At 31.0% G+C, this 20,982-nt stretch overlaps 1 protein-coding gene across 1 annotated transcript; it reads left to right on the top strand.

Moving 5' to 3' along the window:
- The first annotated feature begins 188 nt into the window (after nucleotides 1–188).
- On the top strand, nucleotides 189–20,431 carry LOC107436205 (chymotrypsinogen B). The gene is made up of 9 exons (XM_016047814.2): nucleotides 189–347; nucleotides 4,204–4,358; nucleotides 5,021–5,246; nucleotides 6,903–7,013; nucleotides 9,178–9,403; nucleotides 11,761–11,887; nucleotides 13,867–14,023; nucleotides 16,317–16,435; nucleotides 20,189–20,431. The coding sequence occupies exons 1-9, from the start codon at nucleotides 305–307 to the stop codon at nucleotides 20,372–20,374; spliced, it is 1,350 nt and encodes a 449-aa protein (XP_015903300.1). The 5' UTR covers nucleotides 189–304; the 3' UTR covers nucleotides 20,375–20,431.
- Nucleotides 20,432–20,982: the final 551 nt, after the last annotated feature.

The following is a 20,982-nucleotide window of genomic DNA, read 5'->3' on the forward strand; positions in this document are numbered from 1 at the left end:
ATGTACGTCATCCTTGAGTATATTAATATATTTTGTACGTTCATTTTGGCAATTCAATTTAGCAATTCGTTAAGCTTGGTATAAGTAATCTTTCTTTTTTTAATCTATTTCAATATAATGTGGCATAAGAATACTTCGGATAAATTATATTTTATTTAATGCTTAGATTAGTGCTTTTAACGATAACACTTTTCCTACACAATCTGTTCGAGATATTGTGAGAACATTTTCAGCTGTTTTCAAAGAACAATTAAAGTTCGTTCACAATTTTAAATCAGTTGCTTGATTCCTGGATCTCGTTAAGATGAAGTCGTTATTTTGCATCCTATTTATAAGTTGCTATGTAGGTAAGAAAATTTTTTTATAAAGATTTTCAACTATTGGAAGGATAATATACTTTTTAAATGTTTAAACGTAAAAAGAGGTACTTATTTATTTTTTGCTAAAATTTGAAACAGTCTGTTCTAAAATTCACACAAAAATTTGAGAGTTTTTAATTGATTCGAAAAGTATAAAGCAATATAGAGTTATGTATTGGTTATTGATAAATGACATCAATGATTTTGATGACATATATGCTTTATTTTGGCGAAATTTTCAGTTACCATTTTATACTACAGTGGCAGTGACCATTTTACAAAATAAATTTTTTTACTTCAGAAATGGATAATTAGTGACTTGTTGGCATAAACATTAGACTTGAGAAAAAAATTCAAAAAAATAGTTTATACAATTTAAAATAGAGAACAACCAGGGATATTTAAAATATTGCACATCAACAAAATCGTGTTTTTTCCATGGAAATCCAATTTTATTGATAGTTGATAATTTACAAATTATTAACTATCTATTTTTGAAGGCACGATTTTATTGAACAAATTTAACGAAACTAAATTCTTGTGTTTATTTTGGGAAACTATTAATGTTTTAGATGAGACGTAAGAATGACTTGAGAAATTAAAGAAAAATAAAATAAACGATAACAAATGGAATATATCGTTTTTTGTTGTATTTTTTCAATAATTGCTTGATTCTTTTAACTAAGAATATCTACTTTATCAAGAATTATCTGAGATTAAGATAAAGTGAGTAGTACTAGCAAGATTTTGAATTAGATAACGTACTTTTATTTAATGTATAATTAGTTAACAACCGTTTTTAAAAATTTAATTGTTGAATTTCATACGTTTTCATACCGACCTACTCTCTGTATTTCTTTTCTGTATACCTTCTTAGTTTCAAACTTCTAAGTCTTATAGATTTTGCGATGCAAAGCAAAATGTAACGTAAAACGAAAAGAGTGATATAAAAATTCGTGAAAAAGCATTTAAAATTGAAATTACTTTCAAACAAATTATAATTTTGAAAACAAATTGTGCTAAGTTCAAAAAATAAATTCCCTTTCAGCATACCAAATTTTAACTCTGAAGTTCCATTCCTGTAGCCTGTAGAGCGGTCCGTACGGTGTTTTTTCTTACAAGTTTAACAGTTATTAATTTTCGAACTAATTGATAATGTTAATTTTTTTTTATGGGAGAATGGAGTCAAATGTAAAAGTTTTTACTTAACTATTTTTAACTAACAATAAATCCAATATATTACTAGTATTAATTGACAGACGAGTAAAATAGACTATCCTCCACTAGAAAAAAAATAAATACCTTATTTTAAATGTTATTATATTAGTTATTAAAAATTTTTGACAGTCGTGCATTTGGACAATTGTCCCCACTTACTTGGTCAATTGTAACAGTTCATAAATTCAACTTAAACATAGTTAATTATACATATTATCATAGTTATGATATATTTTTTTAAGATCAAAATAGCAGTGATATTTTAGGAAAAAAAATAATAATGAGCAGAGAACTAAAGTATTAAACTTTTAACTTTAAGGGGTTAAAAACTTTAATTTACACTACCGGTCAAAAGTTTGCGAAAATTTTGAAATCTACGAAAAAATGGTCCAAATTCAAATGTTCATAGAACTGCGAAAAATCATTCAAATGGCATGAAAATTTGATATGTTCTAAAGTGAACCCTCTACATTTAGTTACATATAATCAAATTGCAATACTTTATTTTTTGCGAACTGAATCCAGCTTTTCATCATGGGTTGTTTCTATGGTGAAAAAAGTTGTTAAGTTTGAACACTTGCCAAACTTGCAAAAAATATTTTTTGTACTTTCTGTTAATAGAAAATAGTTATTTGAACAGTTCTATGTAAGCCCTCAAAATTTCAAATCGATTCGATTTTTTTTGACGAAGTTATAGAATTTTGAAAAACATGTGTACTTCTCTCGATTTTTGAGCATTCCACATATGCAGTCTTCTGGTCTATACATCTTCTATCAAAGAACTTTTTAATTTTTATGTTTCTATATTTTCAAATAATTAATATTTATCATAAAACAAATACTCTTATTCATTATTGTAATTATTATTGTTTATATTTATTGTTTATATTTATTGCTTACCTGTATTAGTTTTGTTGTGATATTTTTACTTTATATTAAATTAAATTAAAAAGTTATAACAATAATTACATAAATAATTCTAAAAAAATAATAACAATAGTATAAAAAATTTGCATTTTTATTAAACTATTTTATTTACAACAGGTCAAATATTTAACATATTCTTATTCGTATTTTGTAATTAAATAAATTAACATTTAAATCTTAGATTCCTCGAACCATCCACCTTTTGCTTTTATTATAGCCTTACATATGCATAGCATTCGTTCTAATAAACCATTAATCACTTCAAGTGATATAGAGTTCCATTCCTGTTGTAAAATGTCCCATAACTGACTTCGATTCAAATATCAGAGCATCGTTTGCAAGAACAAACAAATTTTAGATGAAATGTGACATCTATGAGATATTGTTTTAATTATATTCATAATAAGTTCCTTGTAGTAACAATAATTACAATAATAAATAAGAATATTTGTTTTATAATCAATATTAATTATTTGAAAATATAGAAAACATTAAAATTAAAAAGTTCTTTGGTAGAAGATGTATAGACCAAAAGACTGCATATGTGGAATGCTCAAAAATCGAGAAAAGTACACATGTTTTTCAAAATTCTATAACTTCGTCAAAACAAATCGAAACGATTTGAAATTTTGAGGGCTTACACAGAACGGTTCAAATAACTATTTTCCATTAACAGAAAGTACAAAAAATTTTTTTTGCAAGTTTGGCAAGTGTTCAAACTTAGCAACTTTTTTCACCATAGAAACAACCCATGATGAAAAGCTGGATTCAGATCGCAAAAAATAAAGTATTGCAATTTGATCATATGTAACTAAATGTAGAGGATTCACTTTAGAACATATCAAATTTGCATGCAATTTGACTGATTTTTCGCAGTTCTATAAACATTTGAATTTAGACCATTTTTTCGTAGATTTCAAAATTTTCGCAAACTTTTGACCGGTAGTGTATGCTGTGGAAGGTGACAAATAAAATAATGCGCATGAAACATAATATAAATGATATAGGAAACTACTGGTGGTTTTTAAAGAGTTAAGTAATGGTTTGTAAACATAAGATTATTTGTTTTCAGCTGTTACATTCGTCCCTTTACTTATTGTTACAATCGTCCCCAAGACACCATTTATTTGTTAAAACAATGCTAGTTGATTAACAAAACTAATCTTCTTTTAAATATTAATTAAGGTGTCCACATACATATTCAGTTATTAATTTTTATTTGTTTAAACAAAATTACTTTGTTACAGTATAATATTCTAATACCAAAAAAAAGTACTTACGTAGAGTGAAAATATCTTTTGGGATGTAATTCTTTCAAAAGTACATAAAAATGGTTGCCAGCTGGGGTGTACATGTAGACTTATTAAATACACCTCGTGCGCCACCTGGGAACCAAATCTAGAATCTTACACTCGAAATTTTTACTCTGTTACAACCTGTTACAATTGACCCCACTCTCCCCTACACTGTACATTTTTCTACGCTCCTTTGTACTTTCAAGTTTTTTACAGTTTTTGGGCCACAAAGAAAGCCACGCGGTTAAGTTGAACAACCAAACCGCTGAGGCGGCTCTAACGATTTTTGAATGTAAGAAAAGTTTCTCACACTACGACTGATAAACATCCAAACAACTTGTTCTGATGAAATACAAATCATGTTGATTTAAATGAGTACTGAAATGATATTTCTTTTGTTACAGCACTTGTTTTCAGTATCCCGTATGATCGACAGTGTCATATACTGTATGAACACGATGCAACTATTAAAGGTGAAGTCATCAGTCCCTTCTATGATGAAGGAGCTTATCCAGATGGTTTGTGGTGTGAATACAGGATAAGGGCACCACAAGGACATGTTAGTATATTCTTACTGAATTATTGCAAATTGTAAAAAAATAGTTTTGATTTAAATTTCGGTAATAATTCTTTGAGCATGCATCAATCATTTTACTATATAATATTTAAATAATACAAAACTTTAATGGAACGTTAACAATTTGAAAATAAATATGCGAAATGTTCTGTAAGAACCTCCTTTAAATATACATAATTGGAATGCATCAAATATGTTATAAAAAAGTATACACAAATGTGGTCATAAATTAATAATTGTCGGATCGCTAGTGTGGAATGAAAACTTCTAACCAGTATGATTGCCGCATGAAGTTTGAGCCCAACTCTTCATACGGCAATGTCAAAACTTCTTAAATGTCTTCCTCGGATAGATAAAATTTAATTACGAAACGTATACACATAAGAGATCTCAAATTAATATTTGGCGAATCGCTAATGAGGAAAGCGGTAATAAAAAACGTCTTCAAAATCAGTTTGATTGCCGTTAGAAATTTGAGCTTATATTAACTACCGTTTTCAACTCCTTTGTGTTTTTTCTGGCAATGTCAAAAGTTCTTTATAGCTTCTCATGTAAAAATTTCACAAGAACTAAATAATTTGAATGCCATTTTCATTTTGAAACTTTGCACTAAAAAAATTATGTTTCTTTTTATTTCAATACAGAGAATTAAACTAACTTTTAAGGATCTAGATATTGATCCTACTGGCGACAGCTTAGTAGTTTATTCAAAAGCCAAGGAAAGTATTTTGGCTGAATTTAGTGGAAGCCAACTTCCAAAGCCTGTTCTCTCGAAACCTGATGAAAGTGAGATAATGCTTCTGTTTTTCACTGACTTCATGATTGCAGGCAGGGGATTTATAATACAATATGAGTCAGCGCCTGATATGGGTAAGTAATAAAAAAAAATTCTATTAATTTTAAACAAACGCGAAAATAGTTTTTTTTTTCAATTGTAATTTTTTTTATGTCATTTATAAATAAAAAAGCAACCAATAGCAAAGATATCATATTTAGTTGTGTCGATTTCTAAGATAAAATGATTTTTATGCTATGAGAACAATTGAGAAAGTATTTTTAGCAATACTGCATGCTATGCTTTAAATACTGCTATTCAAAGCTACACTCTATGACAAAAAAATCAACGCACCAAGAAGCAATCATCCGATTGCTTTGAAATTTCGTATGCATGAATGTTTTGAACAGATATGGCTGGAATGATGCCGACTGGGGACGTATAGTCTTTAGCGACGAATCCCGCTTCCAAATGCGTCCTGACGATCATCGAAGGCGTGTTTGGAGACTCGCAGGGCAGACGGGGGATCCTGCCCTCGCTATTGCACACCACACCGGCCCTCAACAAGGCATTATGGTCTGGGGTGCCATTTCCTTTGACAGCCGGACCCCTTTGGTCGTCATTAGAGGTACACTTACTGCACAGCGGTACGTCGACGACATCCTAAGACCTGTTTTGCTACCGTTCCTTTTGCAGCGCCCTGGGCTGGTTTTTCAGCAGGACAATGCCAGACCACATACGGCACGTGTTGCTATGAACTGTCTGCAAGCTTGTCAAACTCTTCCTTGGCCTGCCAGATCACCAGATCTCTCTCCCATCGAGCATGTCTGGGATATGATGGGAAGGCGATTGCATCTGGCACGGAATGTTGATGACCTCGTTCGACAATTGGATCGAATTTGGCAGGAAATACCGCAAGAGACCATCCGGGAGCTTTATCGGTCTATGCCACGCCGTGTGGCAGCTTGTATCCAGGCTAGAGGCGGGTCAACACCTTATTGAACTTGTTACTGTAACTTTGCAATAAATTATTCAATTGTTCTGAAATTTTAATCATTCACTATTCCGTACATTGTCTTCCTATCCACCAGTTTTCGTTTCAATCGGACAACCCCTTCTTGGTGCGTCGATTTTTTTGTTATAGAGTATATTTCGTGTCTTTCAGGAAATTATTCAGGGCAAATATTTTTTAAGGGGATGATAAATTAGTATAATTTAAAACAAACTTTTCATTGAAAGGATTTGCGTTAAATGTTTCAAGAGATTACTTTTGCACATGTGCGTATCAAGTGTACACATTGATGTGTAAAGAAAATTACAATACTAACAATAAACCATCATCAGATTCTCAATTCTGATGCAGTGCATTACGACTCAACACTTCTTGTGGTTTACTTAGACATGCAAAAAACAGATCCAAGAGTTATTGAGGCTAGTTGTGAGGATTAATCCTAATGAACATAAAAGATAAGGAATTTATTGCTTTTGGGAGGACATTACTAAGAGCTTCAGGTTAAGAGAAAATATTGCCCAGTGTATTTTCAGTGTCCAAATAATATTGAAACAGCATCAACTGCACAAATCGTTAAAAATGAACCTGGTCCGTTCATAAACTTGATCCAAAAGTGCATGTTCGAAATTAAAATTGCTTTAGGAAATGTGTATAAGATTCCTAACACCATTGGTGAAATGTCTTTTGTACTTGTTCTTTTGAAATTAATATTTTCACTGCTATCATTTTTTCTTTTCAGAGCTCTGCAACAAAAATGAAGGAGTTTGCAGGAATCGCAATTGTTACTCTCTATCTAGAAAGTGTGATGGTGTCGATGATTGTGGTGATGGGACAGACGAGGAAAAATGCGGTAAGTGAGGAAATTTATTTGAAAATATTTTTTTTATTAGCTGTCTTTTCTGACAGGAGTAACTGTTTGAAGTTTTTAAATAATTGAACTGAAACAGACTCGTTAGAAAAATTTGAACTTTTAAAGTTAGGTAAATTTAAAATTTAAAAAGCGAGAAATTGGAAGCGTTAACCTCAATTGTGATTTTTTAAAATAAAGCTTGATTTCCAAAATGATTTAAAATACGCATGCGAAAAAAATATTTTCCAATCTTCAGATGATTTTACTCGTTCTCATCATAATTTTAAATAGTTAAGGAAATTAATTATGAAAATTTAAACAGTCTGTCGAGCTATAATTTAGGATTCCTTGCAGTCTTACTTAACAGCTTACTTAATAATTCTTATAATTTTTGTCCAATTTATCTCAAAACTAACTGCTCGTTTACCAGTGATGTAATTTTTTTTGGATGAGGAAAATTTCTATTTTACATATTTCCAAATAAATAAGAGATATATTTACAATTATACCACAGAAAAATATTTTAAAAATGCTGCGAAAACGAAGATTAATCCTGATCAAAAGCAAAGATCACATAAGAAAAGTATAACTTCTGCTCGCAACGAGATCTACATTAGTTTTATAAGTACATACTGTTAAACGAAGAAATTTGGACGAAAATCATACTCATCGAGTGGAGGTATTCGAAATACAGTATTTTGAGAAAACGTATTTTAAAATTTGCTCATGTATTGTGTTGTAAAACCAACATAATGCGCGGTATCCATGAATACTTTTGTCGTTTAAATTAAGTTTTAATTTGTATGGCTTCAGAATTGAAAATTAGCAGCTGGAACCACTATCATAGTTGTTGTTCACAGTTATGTACCATTATTCTAACCGTATAACAAAAGTTAACTAATTTTTGCAGTGTTGTTTAAATCTTAAGATACGTATGAATATTTTGGGACAATATAATTAGAAACTGACATTTTTGCATAAACTTTTACTAAGCACCGTTTCTATTTAACAGTTTTTTTACCAATTTGCAAATATTAATTCCATTAGCTATCAGCTCAAGATTTATTTTCCTCAAGGGAATTCGGTTTTCTTATCAGTATCACTCCCAAAATATGATCCCCTGAACAATATGAAAATGTAACTTGCTACATACATTGCTCCAAGTGCTTCGTGTGCAGCGATATTAAAATTTCTTAGTTAAGGTAGTATAAAACCAAATCTCATTCAAAAATATTTTCACCTCCTGACTCTTCATAAGAAGACTTTTTTTCTTTAAGAAAAAACAAGATTATTGAAAATAAATATATATTACGTTTGAAGAATACGTGGTATCTGCCCCTGATGTTCTCACTCTATGTCTCATCTAAGCCTATGCCCCAAGCGTCATCTAAGCCTCTCACTCTATGTGCCATCGATGGTATTTTTTACCTGTACGAATATCTTTACGTTGCACAAATGAGAAAGGTTCCAACAGACATTTTTTATAAAAGTTTGCAATTCTCAAGAAAATGATGAATGAAATGGTTCAAAACTTTACAATTCTCAAGAAAATGATGAATGAAATGGTTTAAAGGTTTACAATTCTCAGGAAAATATCTTTCTTTTTGTCTTACATTAGTTAAACACATTATTTTTGTTGCCAAGTCTTAAGATTTTGCAGATCTCAATGAATAAATATATATATAGCAACAATGTTTGAGTGTTTTTGGTAGTGAAGAAGATTCCGAATCCAGGTGACGCTAAAATGTGAACGATTAACTTGATAAAGTGCTTTTTCTTGGTAGCAAATTAAAATGCGAAGTCCAACGCTTTGTCACGAAAAATTCGAGTGAAAGTTAAGGTTTTACAGATTTCGCTGATTGGAAGTTTATATACAGAAAATAAGGGTAATGCATTATCTTTATTTGCTATTAGCAACGAGTGAACTTTGAATATATTCTACAATATTTCCCAAAAATATCAGAGTCTTCATTCACGCGTGCAACTTCACAGTCTTCATGCTCTTATTTATTTTTTCGTACTTAAATACTAGTTTTTGTAACCTACACAAATCTTTGATTTCATTTTTACAAAGATTCCTAAAATATTTCTGAAGACAGTCTTTACGAGACACGTTTCATAGGACTAAATTTATTTAATTTATTCTTACTTTTACGAACTACAGGAAAACCAGTAGCTCTACCGTCTGAAGAGTGTGGACAAACTCCTATCACCCCCAACACCATGTTCAGTTCTCCTGATAGACAGGTTGGGGGTATTCCAGTAGTTCCCAACAGTTGGCCCTGGCAAGTTTCATTGCAACACACCTACAAGGAACCCAACGCTCATTTTTGTGGAGGTTCTCTCATTAGTCCGCAATGGGTGCTGACGGCGGCTCACTGTGTGGTTGGGTAAGATAAAACGCAGATTCAGAAAATTTGATTTTGACTTTATTAATGCAAATAATGCTATGAAAAATTTATTACTTTACTTGCTTGTTGAACACACTTCACATGTGGTGGGAGGATGACCCTGGGCGAAATGGGTGAAGTACGTCGGGAGTTTACTCCTGGTAGGGCCACCCAAGGCGTGAAGGCCATTCCATTATGTCCAGCTAAATATCAGTAGGCGAAGGAGCCAAGACAGACTTCTACCTACTGGTGCTCCGGTACTTGGACTAACTGAAGCTGCACATTCCCTCAACCTTCGTCACCTACACAAAGTGCCAAATTCATCAGGCTTCTCCTGAGCACCTCTTGGATTGCATGGGACTCTCTAAGGAGGATCTCTATAGCAATCCTTTCCTAGTCTTCGACTTCCTTTCAGTTAACAAACTCGTGGATCTTGTCTGACTCCGTCAAACTGAGAGGATAAGCAACAACAACAACAACACACTTTATTTTTGTGCAGGTGCTTCAGTACTGAATTTTACATACCATTTTGGAGCGTGTTGAATGAGAATAACGCTATCTTAATATGGTGCTAAGTTGTACCATAGTATCGTACTTCTTGTATTTTATTACATGATATTATATTATTTAGAGTTCAACTTTAACAAATAAGCACTGTTAAATTTAAAATCTTATTCATGAAGCAGCAAGTTTGTACGCATTATGGTTCATAGCATCTAATTATGTGATCGCAGTTAAAAGAATAATGTCCGTTGTCCTTCTAACTACTATCCGCTGCTGAGGGACATAAGTTTCCTGCTGAGAGACATAACAATGATCCAAAAAAGGGGGAGGAAAGTGTGCTTTAGTCAATGAATAAATTGTGTCATACATAAAAGAATTTATTTTAGAATTTATCTACAAATTTCGAATTAAATTTATACTAACTAATCTTATAAATTTTATGAAACCCAACGCCATTAAAACCATTAATAAGTCTTTTTTTAGAATATCTACGATAATTTTACTGATTGTTGTTTTTTTTGGAGCAATCCTATTTGCTCCAAAAAATAGCTGTTTAAATAGTATTAATTTAGTTTTCGTAGTAGAAAGTAGGAGTTTTTTTATAACAACAAAAATCAGAGCTCATGGTCAAGAAAACTGAGATGGGATCAATAGGCCTTTACCCTCTATGGGCTGCCGTGCCACTGAGTTTAGTTTTTAGATGCCCTATTGAACTCAAAATTTCCCCAAAATCTGATCTTAATATTTCTAATACTAAACAGATTAAATGCAATAAATAAAAAAACTTGCATGCAATGGAAAACGCATTAAGTGTATACTTTCAATGAATGCTTCAAGTGAACTGGGTAAAATTTAAATGAGTAATTGGGTTTACGAGTATAAAAGCTGGGAAAAGTTTGCTTAAAATTCGCGAAAGCTTATTTTATCCATAGACGCGACATTTGAATACGAAAAATAAAATTTATTTCTTACCCAGATGAATTACTACACATTTTAGATGTTCTTATAACATACTCTAGAGATATGTAGCAATTAAATACTACAAGGATGTTCTTAATTAATTAAATATTGCTTCGATCGCAAAGATTTCATAACAAATTGTGGTCTCTTTTTTTTAAAAAAAAAATGACCTGCATACGAAATAAACATACATGGAAGCAGGTTAAGTTATAAGACCTACTGATTTCAAGAGCACTAAAATGAAGAAAATAATTCTATATTTATGAAAAAAGTAGGACGCATCAATTTCCTATGCTGTGAGGGGGATGAATTTTGTAGATAATAATTAAGATTTACTAATAGTTAAGATTTACTACTTAATCTTAATTAAGATAATAATTAAGATTAAGATTAATAATTAAGATTCACTACGAAAGTGATACGTTTTTCGTCCAAGAAAAATACAACCATTTTCTTTTTTTTAGTGAGCTACAAAAATGCAATTTTAAAAATTTTATTTTATTTTACTATTATTTTATGCGTATCTTTTTATTTTATCGACTGTTTAAAGGTATTTCCTTTCTTTAATAAATTATTTTGTGTTTTGAAAAGAAAAATATTGTTCCGCTGGACAAACCATTTATTTTTTTTCACTATATCCCGAAGAACACTCGATTGATGAGCTAACGTAAATGTTAAAAAGCATTATTTTACTCATAAACAACTCTAGTTTATTGTAAGTCAAATGATATTTTTCTAGCACATAAATACATTTTTTGTTCTGCTATTTTGATATTTCCAGCAGTATCTAATGCGACGACCACAAGGGAGTTCATATTACTCTCAATTTGTTTTGTCTTTTGATTAAAAAAAATAATAATTTTACTTGAACAATCAATACAATCACTTTTCAGAAAATCCCATGACCCTCATGATATGAAGATTGTTCTAGGAAGTCATGGTAAATATAATAAAACGAAGTACGAAGTCGTAAGAGTGGCAGAGAGAATTATATCCTATCCTGATTTAGAGGGAGAACAGGTAAACCATTTAAGTTTTATATGGACTTTTTTCTGAGCTTGAATTAAAAAAAAAAAACTTTGTATCCCTAGCTTATTCAAAAATTCTTTCTAAGAAAACAGCACAGTAAGAGGTCAAGAATGAAGTTTTTAGGAAAAATTCCTCCATATTTTATCAGAACATCGTTATTATTAGTTAATTCTTTCAAAATATAATTATAGCAGTAGTTCCAAATACGAATTTTAATACGCTTATTTTTTCAAATAGTTCGTTCTCTATAATAGATATTCTGAATTAGATCCATTTTTTTCAAACAATATTCAAAGTTATGTTTATTTTCAGCAATAAGCATTTTGATCTTAGACTGTCTTTTCAAACGCTAAGTTTCGTCCAATTCTTTAACACCCTTCAGAACTGTGATCACGTGCATGTGATCGCGTGATTCTCCTAGTAGGGACCACTAAATCATACATGAAACGAGCCTTTCTCGATGCTGTACTCTCGTATCACATCTCACTAGTACGAATAATATCTACGTTTTAGTACGTATAAACTCGGAGTTTGCGGGCCTGGAGAACTTGGACCGTATTTATCAGATTGCGGCTACGCTATATTTTGGGGATCAAAAACCCATAAAAAAAAAGGACGTTTATTCAGAGAAAGTATGTTTTTGTATCTGATTTAGGAACTTAAAATATCGTCTGCACTGATTAATTACCATATTTAAGGCTACTCCTTCGAATCTCTAAAAATGAGTCCTAGAACGTAAAGATTCGATCATTAGATCAAAAGTTATTAAGGGCAATTTTTATATTGCGCACTTTACATATGAATGCGTGGCCTTTATTCAACGGTAATTTCATGCAAAAGAAATTTTACCAATAATCTATGATTTTTTTAAATTTGGATTTCACTTAATAGAAAAAAAAATGCATCATAAAGTATAAAAATGCTTTACAATCTCAAACAAAGTAATCTTAATTCAGAATCCAAAATTTAAATGAAATTTTTTTAACAGTACCTTAGAAGAAACCAGTAGTTATTTTCAGTCACTTCCAACTTAATTTGTTAAAAAATAAAGTAATAAGATTAAAAACTTAATCAATAATTAAAGTTTTTAACATATTATTTGAAAAAAAATTAGAAGAGAATTCTTGTTCTGTTGCAGAACACTTTCGTTGATTTACTAGATGACTATTTTATAGATACCGGAACAAATCTATTATTTTTAATTTTCAAAGCGCATCCTGTATATTTATTTAATTTATACGTATGGGGTCAGATAACGTAAAAGTTTTTGATATTTATCTACGTTTTGTTTCTAATTCTTATTTTAATTATCTTTTCGCGGATTAACTTTGAAGTTGCATCACTGAATCGGTATAAGCATCAGCATTAAATATTTTTTTCAGAATTATGATTGCAGAGATTACATTCGAAAGCTGAAGAACTACAAAATCAGAGAAAGAAATCAAGCTTTTTTTTTTTTTGTATTATTTTATTTTAAGATTAAAAGCCATTTTTTGTGATTTTAAATAACAAATAAAATGTACTTTCTAAAAATTTAGACATGTCAAACATGTTATTCTATTTTTTATTTCAGCTGAGATATATGACATTTACTCAGCACATGACATGAAGTTACTTTATACTAAGTCATGACATAAGCTAAGTAAATGAAGTTACTTCATACTAAGTCATGACATAAGCTAAGTAAATGAAGTTACAGCATTTACTCTGCTGATGATATGAAGCATACATGAAGTTACGCTTCTGAATCGCTATGAGCATCAGCAGTAAATATTTATTCCAGAAATATGTCTGCGAAGATTACTACTGTAAGCTGAAGAACTAGAAAAAAAATCGAATTCTTTTTGTACTATCTTATTTTATGATTCAAAGAAATTTTTTTTTTCTGATTTTGAGTATAAAATAAAATATCCATTCTAAACATTTAGACACGTTAAATAATGTTATTCTATTTTTTTTTTAAATTTCAGTTGAGATACATGACATTTACCCATGACGTAGCTTTAGTGAAATTGAATGCTCCTGTAACTTATAGTGATGGCATTCAACCCGTTTGCTTGCCTAGTATCGGTTGGGAAGTTAAACCAGGAACGGTATGTTATTCCACTGGATGGGGAGAAACCAGAGGTAATTAAGGCTTTATTTTTCGGTTTAGGTGAGTCTTAACTATTAAACCACGGAACAATTTAGGTCATAAAGTCGATTCTTTCGCTTAACGCAAATTTCCTATATATTCTACTTTTCTAAAACAAATCTGAAAAGAAATTTGTGCACACAGCTTAAATCAAGAGCCACCAAATTATTTTATCATCGGCTTTCAGTAAATACTGCCTATAAATTTTAAAGGAATAACATTGATATTAATTTACCCCTATATCGGATCAAAATAAAGACTACGTATTAAAGTTAACCATTTTAATTCATTTCTTCCTTATTGAATTTCTTTTATAAATTTTTGTATTATAGAATGCCAATTCACATTCATCTTCTAAATCCCGTGAAAAAAACTAATGGTGGAAGCATATAACACATTTGCAAATATGAAAGCTAAAAATAAAGTAATAACTGTACTAATAATTTCAGAAATATGATGTAAAATAAAAAGGATTACATTGTGATTGAACTTTTCTTTTTATTTAGATGTAGATTTTTAAAGCGTCATATTGTCATTAAACGCTTTTTTCTAAGTAAAGATTTTTAAAGTACCATTTTCTTACGCTTGTGAAAATTACTGAAAACAGACTAAATGATATACAGGGTTTCTACTAAATACTATAACACTCTAAAATATTGATTAATTTTAATTGTTGGGTGAAACAATTGTTCTCGCATTATTCCTGTGACTGGCACTTTCTATAAGTGCAGACGATTTTTGTTTAAAGCAAAATATTTAGAATCAGTTTAAGGACGGAATCGAAAAGGTTGATGATTAAACAATTTTTGAATCGTGGATTTTATGCAGGTAGAATCTTTAAGCAGTTAAAATCTTTTAGGTTTAATAGAACATTTATATATAGAACTGTAAATAGATTATTAGATACTAATAGCTGTAAAGATCGACCCAGGTCTGGTCATCTATGTTCCGTTCGTACAAAAGAGTGTACATTAAAAGAATTTGTAAAACGATACGAAGATATAACGTTCTGTTAATAAAATGTCTGCAGAAGAGAACGTGAATTAGAGAACTATGAAAGTTATATTAAATGAAGACCTGGGCATTTGCCCTTATCACAAATGAAAAGTTCAAGGTTGGAATACTGCACAAAAATAAAGAAGGTTACAAAGATGTAAGATATTCATGAACCGGAGCGGTAGCAAAATTATTGACAAAATAATTTTTTATGATAAGAAAACATTTTGCTCAGAGCAAAAAGTTATAATGCTAAAAGTAATGATGCTAAAAGTAATGCTAAAAGTAATGATATATTCAGCAGCCTTCGATGATGTACCTGAAAGTGTTCAAATTGTAAAACGCTTTCAGATTAAGAATACTGTAATGTCTTGGGCTGCAGTGTCATATAACGGAAAATTTCATCTGAAATTCATCGATAAAGGAGTAAAAATCAATGCTGAATATTACAAAAAGAAAGTATTGGCTACGCATTATTACCACATGCTGACAGATTGTATCCCAAAAAGGATTGGATATTTCAGTAAGATTCTACACCATCACACTGAGCCAAAACAACACAGGATTGGCTCCATGTCAATTGCTCGAAGTTTACTAAGCAGGAAGATTGGCCCCTTTTTTCACGGGATCTAAATGCTTTAGACTCTCATATTTGCGGGAGTTTTAAGTTAATGCCAAGCAGCACAGAAGTTTAGACTTTCTCAGAGCTTCTATACTGCATGAATGAGACAAATTACCTATTAAATTGTTAAACTGATTCGTGCCGCCATCGGACAACGGTGCAAGAGATCATCTTGAAAAATCAATAAAGATGATGGTCGATTCCAATTTTTTTTTAAATGTTAACTTCCATTTATAGCATTCACCATATTTGCGTATTTATCACTTTCTATTTAATATCTGTACAATAAAGTGATTTGATATTCGTAACAGTATTTTGTAGCCACCCTGCTGTTCTATATTCCTTGGTAATTTTCTTTAAATTGAGATTTTCAATGAGAAAACATTGTAATTTTCATCAATATATTGTTATCAGATTGATTTAAAAACAAATCTACATGATTCTAAACGATGGCAAAGAAAATATAATTTTTAAGTATCTTTTGAGACTTCGTCCTTTCATCTATTTATAACAATATTGCGTACAGTTGCTATTTTTTTAAAGACGAGATTACCTAGATGATATAGGCTCTGTTCACATATGCTCCTTCCTGTGTTTCTATATAAGACTTGATCGATAAGACTAAATTATTTTCCTCTAAATCGTTATAAGTATAACTTATATTTCAGGCTCTGGATTTGCTGCTGTTCTTAAACAAACTGAGCAAATTGTACAGTCAAAAGACAACTGTTCATACGACTTAAAAACACAAGTGTGTGTGTCTAAAACCAAACAATCTCCTTGTCACGTAAGTATGTCATTCCTTCTACAAACAGACTAAACTACTTAGAGAAAAATCTTAGAGAAGTAAACTACTTAGCGAAATATGTAGTCCCTATTAAATAAATAATAGCAAGTAACTGAAGTAGTAAGATATTACCTGATAGAAAGCTTCATGCTCTTCAAAACTATACAAAATGACAATCGATATGTTTAAAGAAAATTTTTTTGGAAATGGACACCTACTTTTGATACATATTAAGTGTCATTTCAATTTTGCATATTTTTAAGGCGTATGAAGTTTTCTATCAGGTAAAATAGACCCTAACTCGCGTTTGTATGTAACATTCCAACAAAAACGATCAAGTAATCATTAGTCTATAGAATACTTAGTTAAATCGTGACATAATCAATAATTTTATATACCTTAACTAGTTATTTCATGAAATACCTATAGTTAGTATTCTATGAAATAACTCATTTCACATTTTAACGGTAACGTATACATTTGAAAATAGTTCAATTCTAAGATATTTTGGGGTCACAGAAGTTAACCTATCTCATTTAAATGATCGATACAGCTGGGCAAAAGTAGAATTATTTTTAATGATTCTATTCCTCATTACCATGTACAAGTTTCGAATGATATGATTAAGCGAATGTTAAATTAATTGCATTCATCGCCTGAAGAAATATTTTTTTTTGAGGAAAAAGCGAAAATTTACATTTTATTGGGATGCGATTTAATATGGAAATTATGTAATGGAAATAAATCAGAACTTTCTAAAAAGTTTCATTGTGACGAAACTTTATTCGGTTATTGAGTGGAGTTGCGCAATCTATGAATTTAGGAATCCATTCAGTCAATGTATGTATTTTGGTAACGAAAAACGTAACGAACTTTGATGATGATTTAAATATTAGTTTAAGGAAACTTTTGATGTATCTTCTGAAGATAAAAATTGTTATTCATTGGACGATAATTTAGAGGCAGGTCCAAGTCTTAACCCTAATTTGTTAAATCTTTTTTTGCGATTTCGAGAGAATTTTATTCAGATTATGAGAGATATAGAGATGGCATATTTGCTCATTTCTTTAAATGAAAACGAAAAGAAGTTGCCAGCGCTTTCTTTGATTAAATCAAATGCTGTTAAGAGTGAGATTAGGATTTTTTGGAACACTAAAGTTACATTCAGGGTTAAGTCTTCGCCATTTCCTTTGTCCGCTACTGTTAAGCACCATATAAGGAAATTTAAAGATTCACGCGAGTTAATATACCTGGCTTTAAATGATTGCCTCTATGTTGATGATCTAATTACAAGAGTCAATAATCTGGAGGATGCTATTGAATTGTGTAAGGACGCAAATGACATTATTATACCAGTCAAAATGGACTTGCGTGTCTTTAAAACAAACTGCATTGAACTTTCGGAATATTGGCAAGAAACGAAATTCAAAAAACCTCTCAAAGATAGTTTGATTCCTAACAAAAGATTAGGCGTCATATGGTACTCCATGAAAGATGAACTGAAATTGGATTTATCTTCCAAAAACTGTTTTTTCTCTAGTCCTATTTTAGTGATACGTGCGATTTTGCTACTATCATTCATAATTTTCGACCCTCTTGGTCTGATAACTGCATTCACGATTCGAGCAAAGATATTGTTGCAACTTACTGGGCAAAGAGGAATTGGCTGGGATAATGAGTTGACTAATGATTTGAAAAGAAAATGGAAGAAATGGAAGAAAGTACAAAACTGAAACACATTCTCGTCTTGAAAACTTCAATTTTCAGATACATATTTTCAGCGATGCCAGTGAATTAGCCTTAGAAACTATAGTCTACTTCAAATACATCAATAAGTAAGAAAGTTCGGTTCGTCTTTGCAAAGGCTCGAGTTGCACTTGTGAAGCAAATTTACGTTACCGAGACTAGAGCTTTAATCCGCTACCCTTGGTCCAAGAGTGGTTAACTCCTTACGAAGCCTTTTCACATAACGAACAATTATATTTATGGAATGATTCTATGATGACTTTACACTGGATTAAAGGGTGTCTTAATAATTGGAAATCTTTTGCCAGGAACAGAGTAAGGAAAATCCAAACGAAAACTGAACCAAAAAATTGGAGACATTGTTGTGGCATTGATAATCCATCTGATTCGTTGACACGTGGTTGCAAATCAAGCGAACTGAAAGAAGGCGATATATAATGGCATAGACCAAATTAGTTTAGCGTTGAAGATTCAGAATGGAATGGTAGTTAAGGTTTCAATTCTTTAATTAGCGAAAACCTGGACTACGAAATTCTTATTGAGAAATGAATCAAGACCATGAACTTTAATTTGAATGTTTGAAAAGAGGATAGCCAGTCTAATATGTTGAACGTCATAGATAAAATTTCCTCGTGGACTAAATTGCAAAGAGTATTTGCCTGGTGTATAAGATTTGTTGTGAATTGCAAGTTTACACTACTAACGTTAGTGGTTGTTTAACGACTGCAGAGATTCAAAACACTAGAAATTCTGTTGTGAAGATAGTTCAGGAATATGCTTTTAGTACTGAAATGGAATATCTGCGGAAGGAGAATATACTTCCAATAAATAACATACTTTGTTTGTTACTGCTTTATCTTTGAAATTAAAGCTTGAATGAATGTAAAAACATTTTATGAATCCCTTAAGGATTCACGAGAGGGATGTTTCTGTCTGAAATAATTCTCGATATGAATATAGATGGTAGATCAAAGTCACGTGATTAGTCAATGCTTATTTTTATGTTTTATGCGTTTTGCAGTTTAGGCGTCTGGGTCACAATTATGTGTCTGTGTCGCAATAAAGTTGTCTTTTTTAAAACTGGCATGGTAATTCTTGAAAAATTATTTTCCCGAGAAGGAATCCTTTACAAAGCTGATTAGTAAACATGTTTTTCCGTAACGCCTAATTTAAATACTTGGATGAATAAATTATTAACTAATTTGTAAATGTCTATTTTCGAAATAGGTGGAAAGACTTCTTAAAAACTTAGGTATAGTATCTTATTAAAACTTTGCACACTTCTCTATAAATATAATTGATTACTGATTACATGATTGATTTTCGTTTCCCTTAATCGCAACTTATTGTACATGGCCATACAGTCTAGGTACCTCCCCCCCCAAGAAAATCACACTTTCTTGCATATAATTCTATTAACAGTTCAAACGACATTTAAAAAACCTTCTTCTCATTATGAGCTGCACTTTCTCTCTAGAAAGAAATTATTGTTTTTTTTTCTTAATAATAAGCTATCACTAGTTATTCTGTCCAATGTGAGGTTACTTTTCTTAAGAAGTATCCGAAAATTAAATTAAGCTATCGTGTGTTATCCTTTCTATTGCGAGGTTACTTTATTTAAGAAGTATCAGGAAATTAACTGTCAAATTCTAAATTTTTTGTGCGAAAGTTTCATAAAGTATCAAGCTTTTAGGCGAAATTAAAGTTTGAATGAAATGTGGTGTTTGGGAATTACACCGGGAATTACTATACAAAAAATATTGAAATAAAAAAAGCTGTAATAAATATTTCTTAGTAATAACATTTGTAATTACTTAGAGTTCTGTGAAAATTTAATGAAGCATAAGTCGGAGTCGTACTCAGAAATTTAAATTTACCGACTCCTCAACTCTGAATTTTACATAGACTGGGCTCCAAATTCCAGTTTTTGTTAAAACTTATAACTCCAATGTCATATAGAATTTTACAATATAATAGTAATTAAATTGCAAATATTTTTAATTTTAGGGAGATAGTGGGGGACCACTATCGTGCAGACTTGGTACTAAATGGTGGGTATTTGGAGCTACAAGTTTTGGCTCTGACTCCAACATGATGACCGGTCTCTGTGGAACACCCAACACAAAAGTAGTTTTCTCAAGCATAGCAGATAAAGGCGATTGGATTCGTAAAGTGATAGAGAAGTTAAACTGAATGTTTTAAATAGTGTTATAAATTTACAGAGCAAATAAAATAAAATAAATTATTGTCTTCTCTGTGTTTTTTTAAATTATAAATTGAAGAGTTTTTTTCTCTTTTTTTTGATGCTATAGTTTGAGTGCCTAAAACTCTAGCACCCGTATTCACCACCACGAGTTATCTGCAAGTTATACATTGGTACGAGTTAAACCAGGGGTGAAATACAAAACGTTATTCTCCTTCCAAAATCCACGAGTAACTCGCGAATTCTATCGTTAAATCTGGACCGTTGTTTAGTTTTTATTTCATAGGAGTTATCCCCAAGTTAACCGCGGATCGAGCTTGTAAACAAACAAAATGAACGACTGTTATCACTGCTTTAGAGTTTGAAAGCATTGAATTTCTTGAAACTGTTGTAAGAAGGATAAGATATGTCCTGGCTATAAGAAATAACGATTTGGAGGAGTTAAATGACATAGATTTTTTGACAGAGAGAATTTTTCCTCCTTGAAAGAATTAATGTTCATATTTCACTGTCAGTCGCAAATCGCTACAGAAATTGTTTTATCTGTTGCTCCTCTTTATTCATTTGGTAATCTATATATATAAAAGTGAATGTGTGT

The sequence above is a fragment of the Parasteatoda tepidariorum genome, chromosome 7 (assembly GCF_043381705.1).
Source record: "Parasteatoda tepidariorum isolate YZ-2023 chromosome 7, CAS_Ptep_4.0, whole genome shotgun sequence".
Lineage (NCBI taxonomy): Eukaryota > Metazoa > Arthropoda > Arachnida > Araneae > Theridiidae > Parasteatoda > Parasteatoda tepidariorum.

What these genes read in the sequence shown, in the direction of transcription:
- LOC107436205 (XM_016047814.2), top strand. Translation starts at nt 305, where the DNA reads ATGAAGTCGTTATTTTGCATCCTATTTATAAGTTGCTATGTAG. An exon ending in GACAGACGAGGAAAAATGCG is followed by an intron (nt 7,014 to 9,177) that starts GTAAGTGAGGAA and finishes TACGAACTACAG; the next exon opens with GAAAACCAGTAGCTCTACCG. An exon ending in CTGATTTAGAGGGAGAACAG is followed by an intron (nt 11,888 to 13,866) that starts GTAAACCATTTA and finishes TTTAAATTTCAG; the next exon opens with TTGAGATACATGACATTTAC.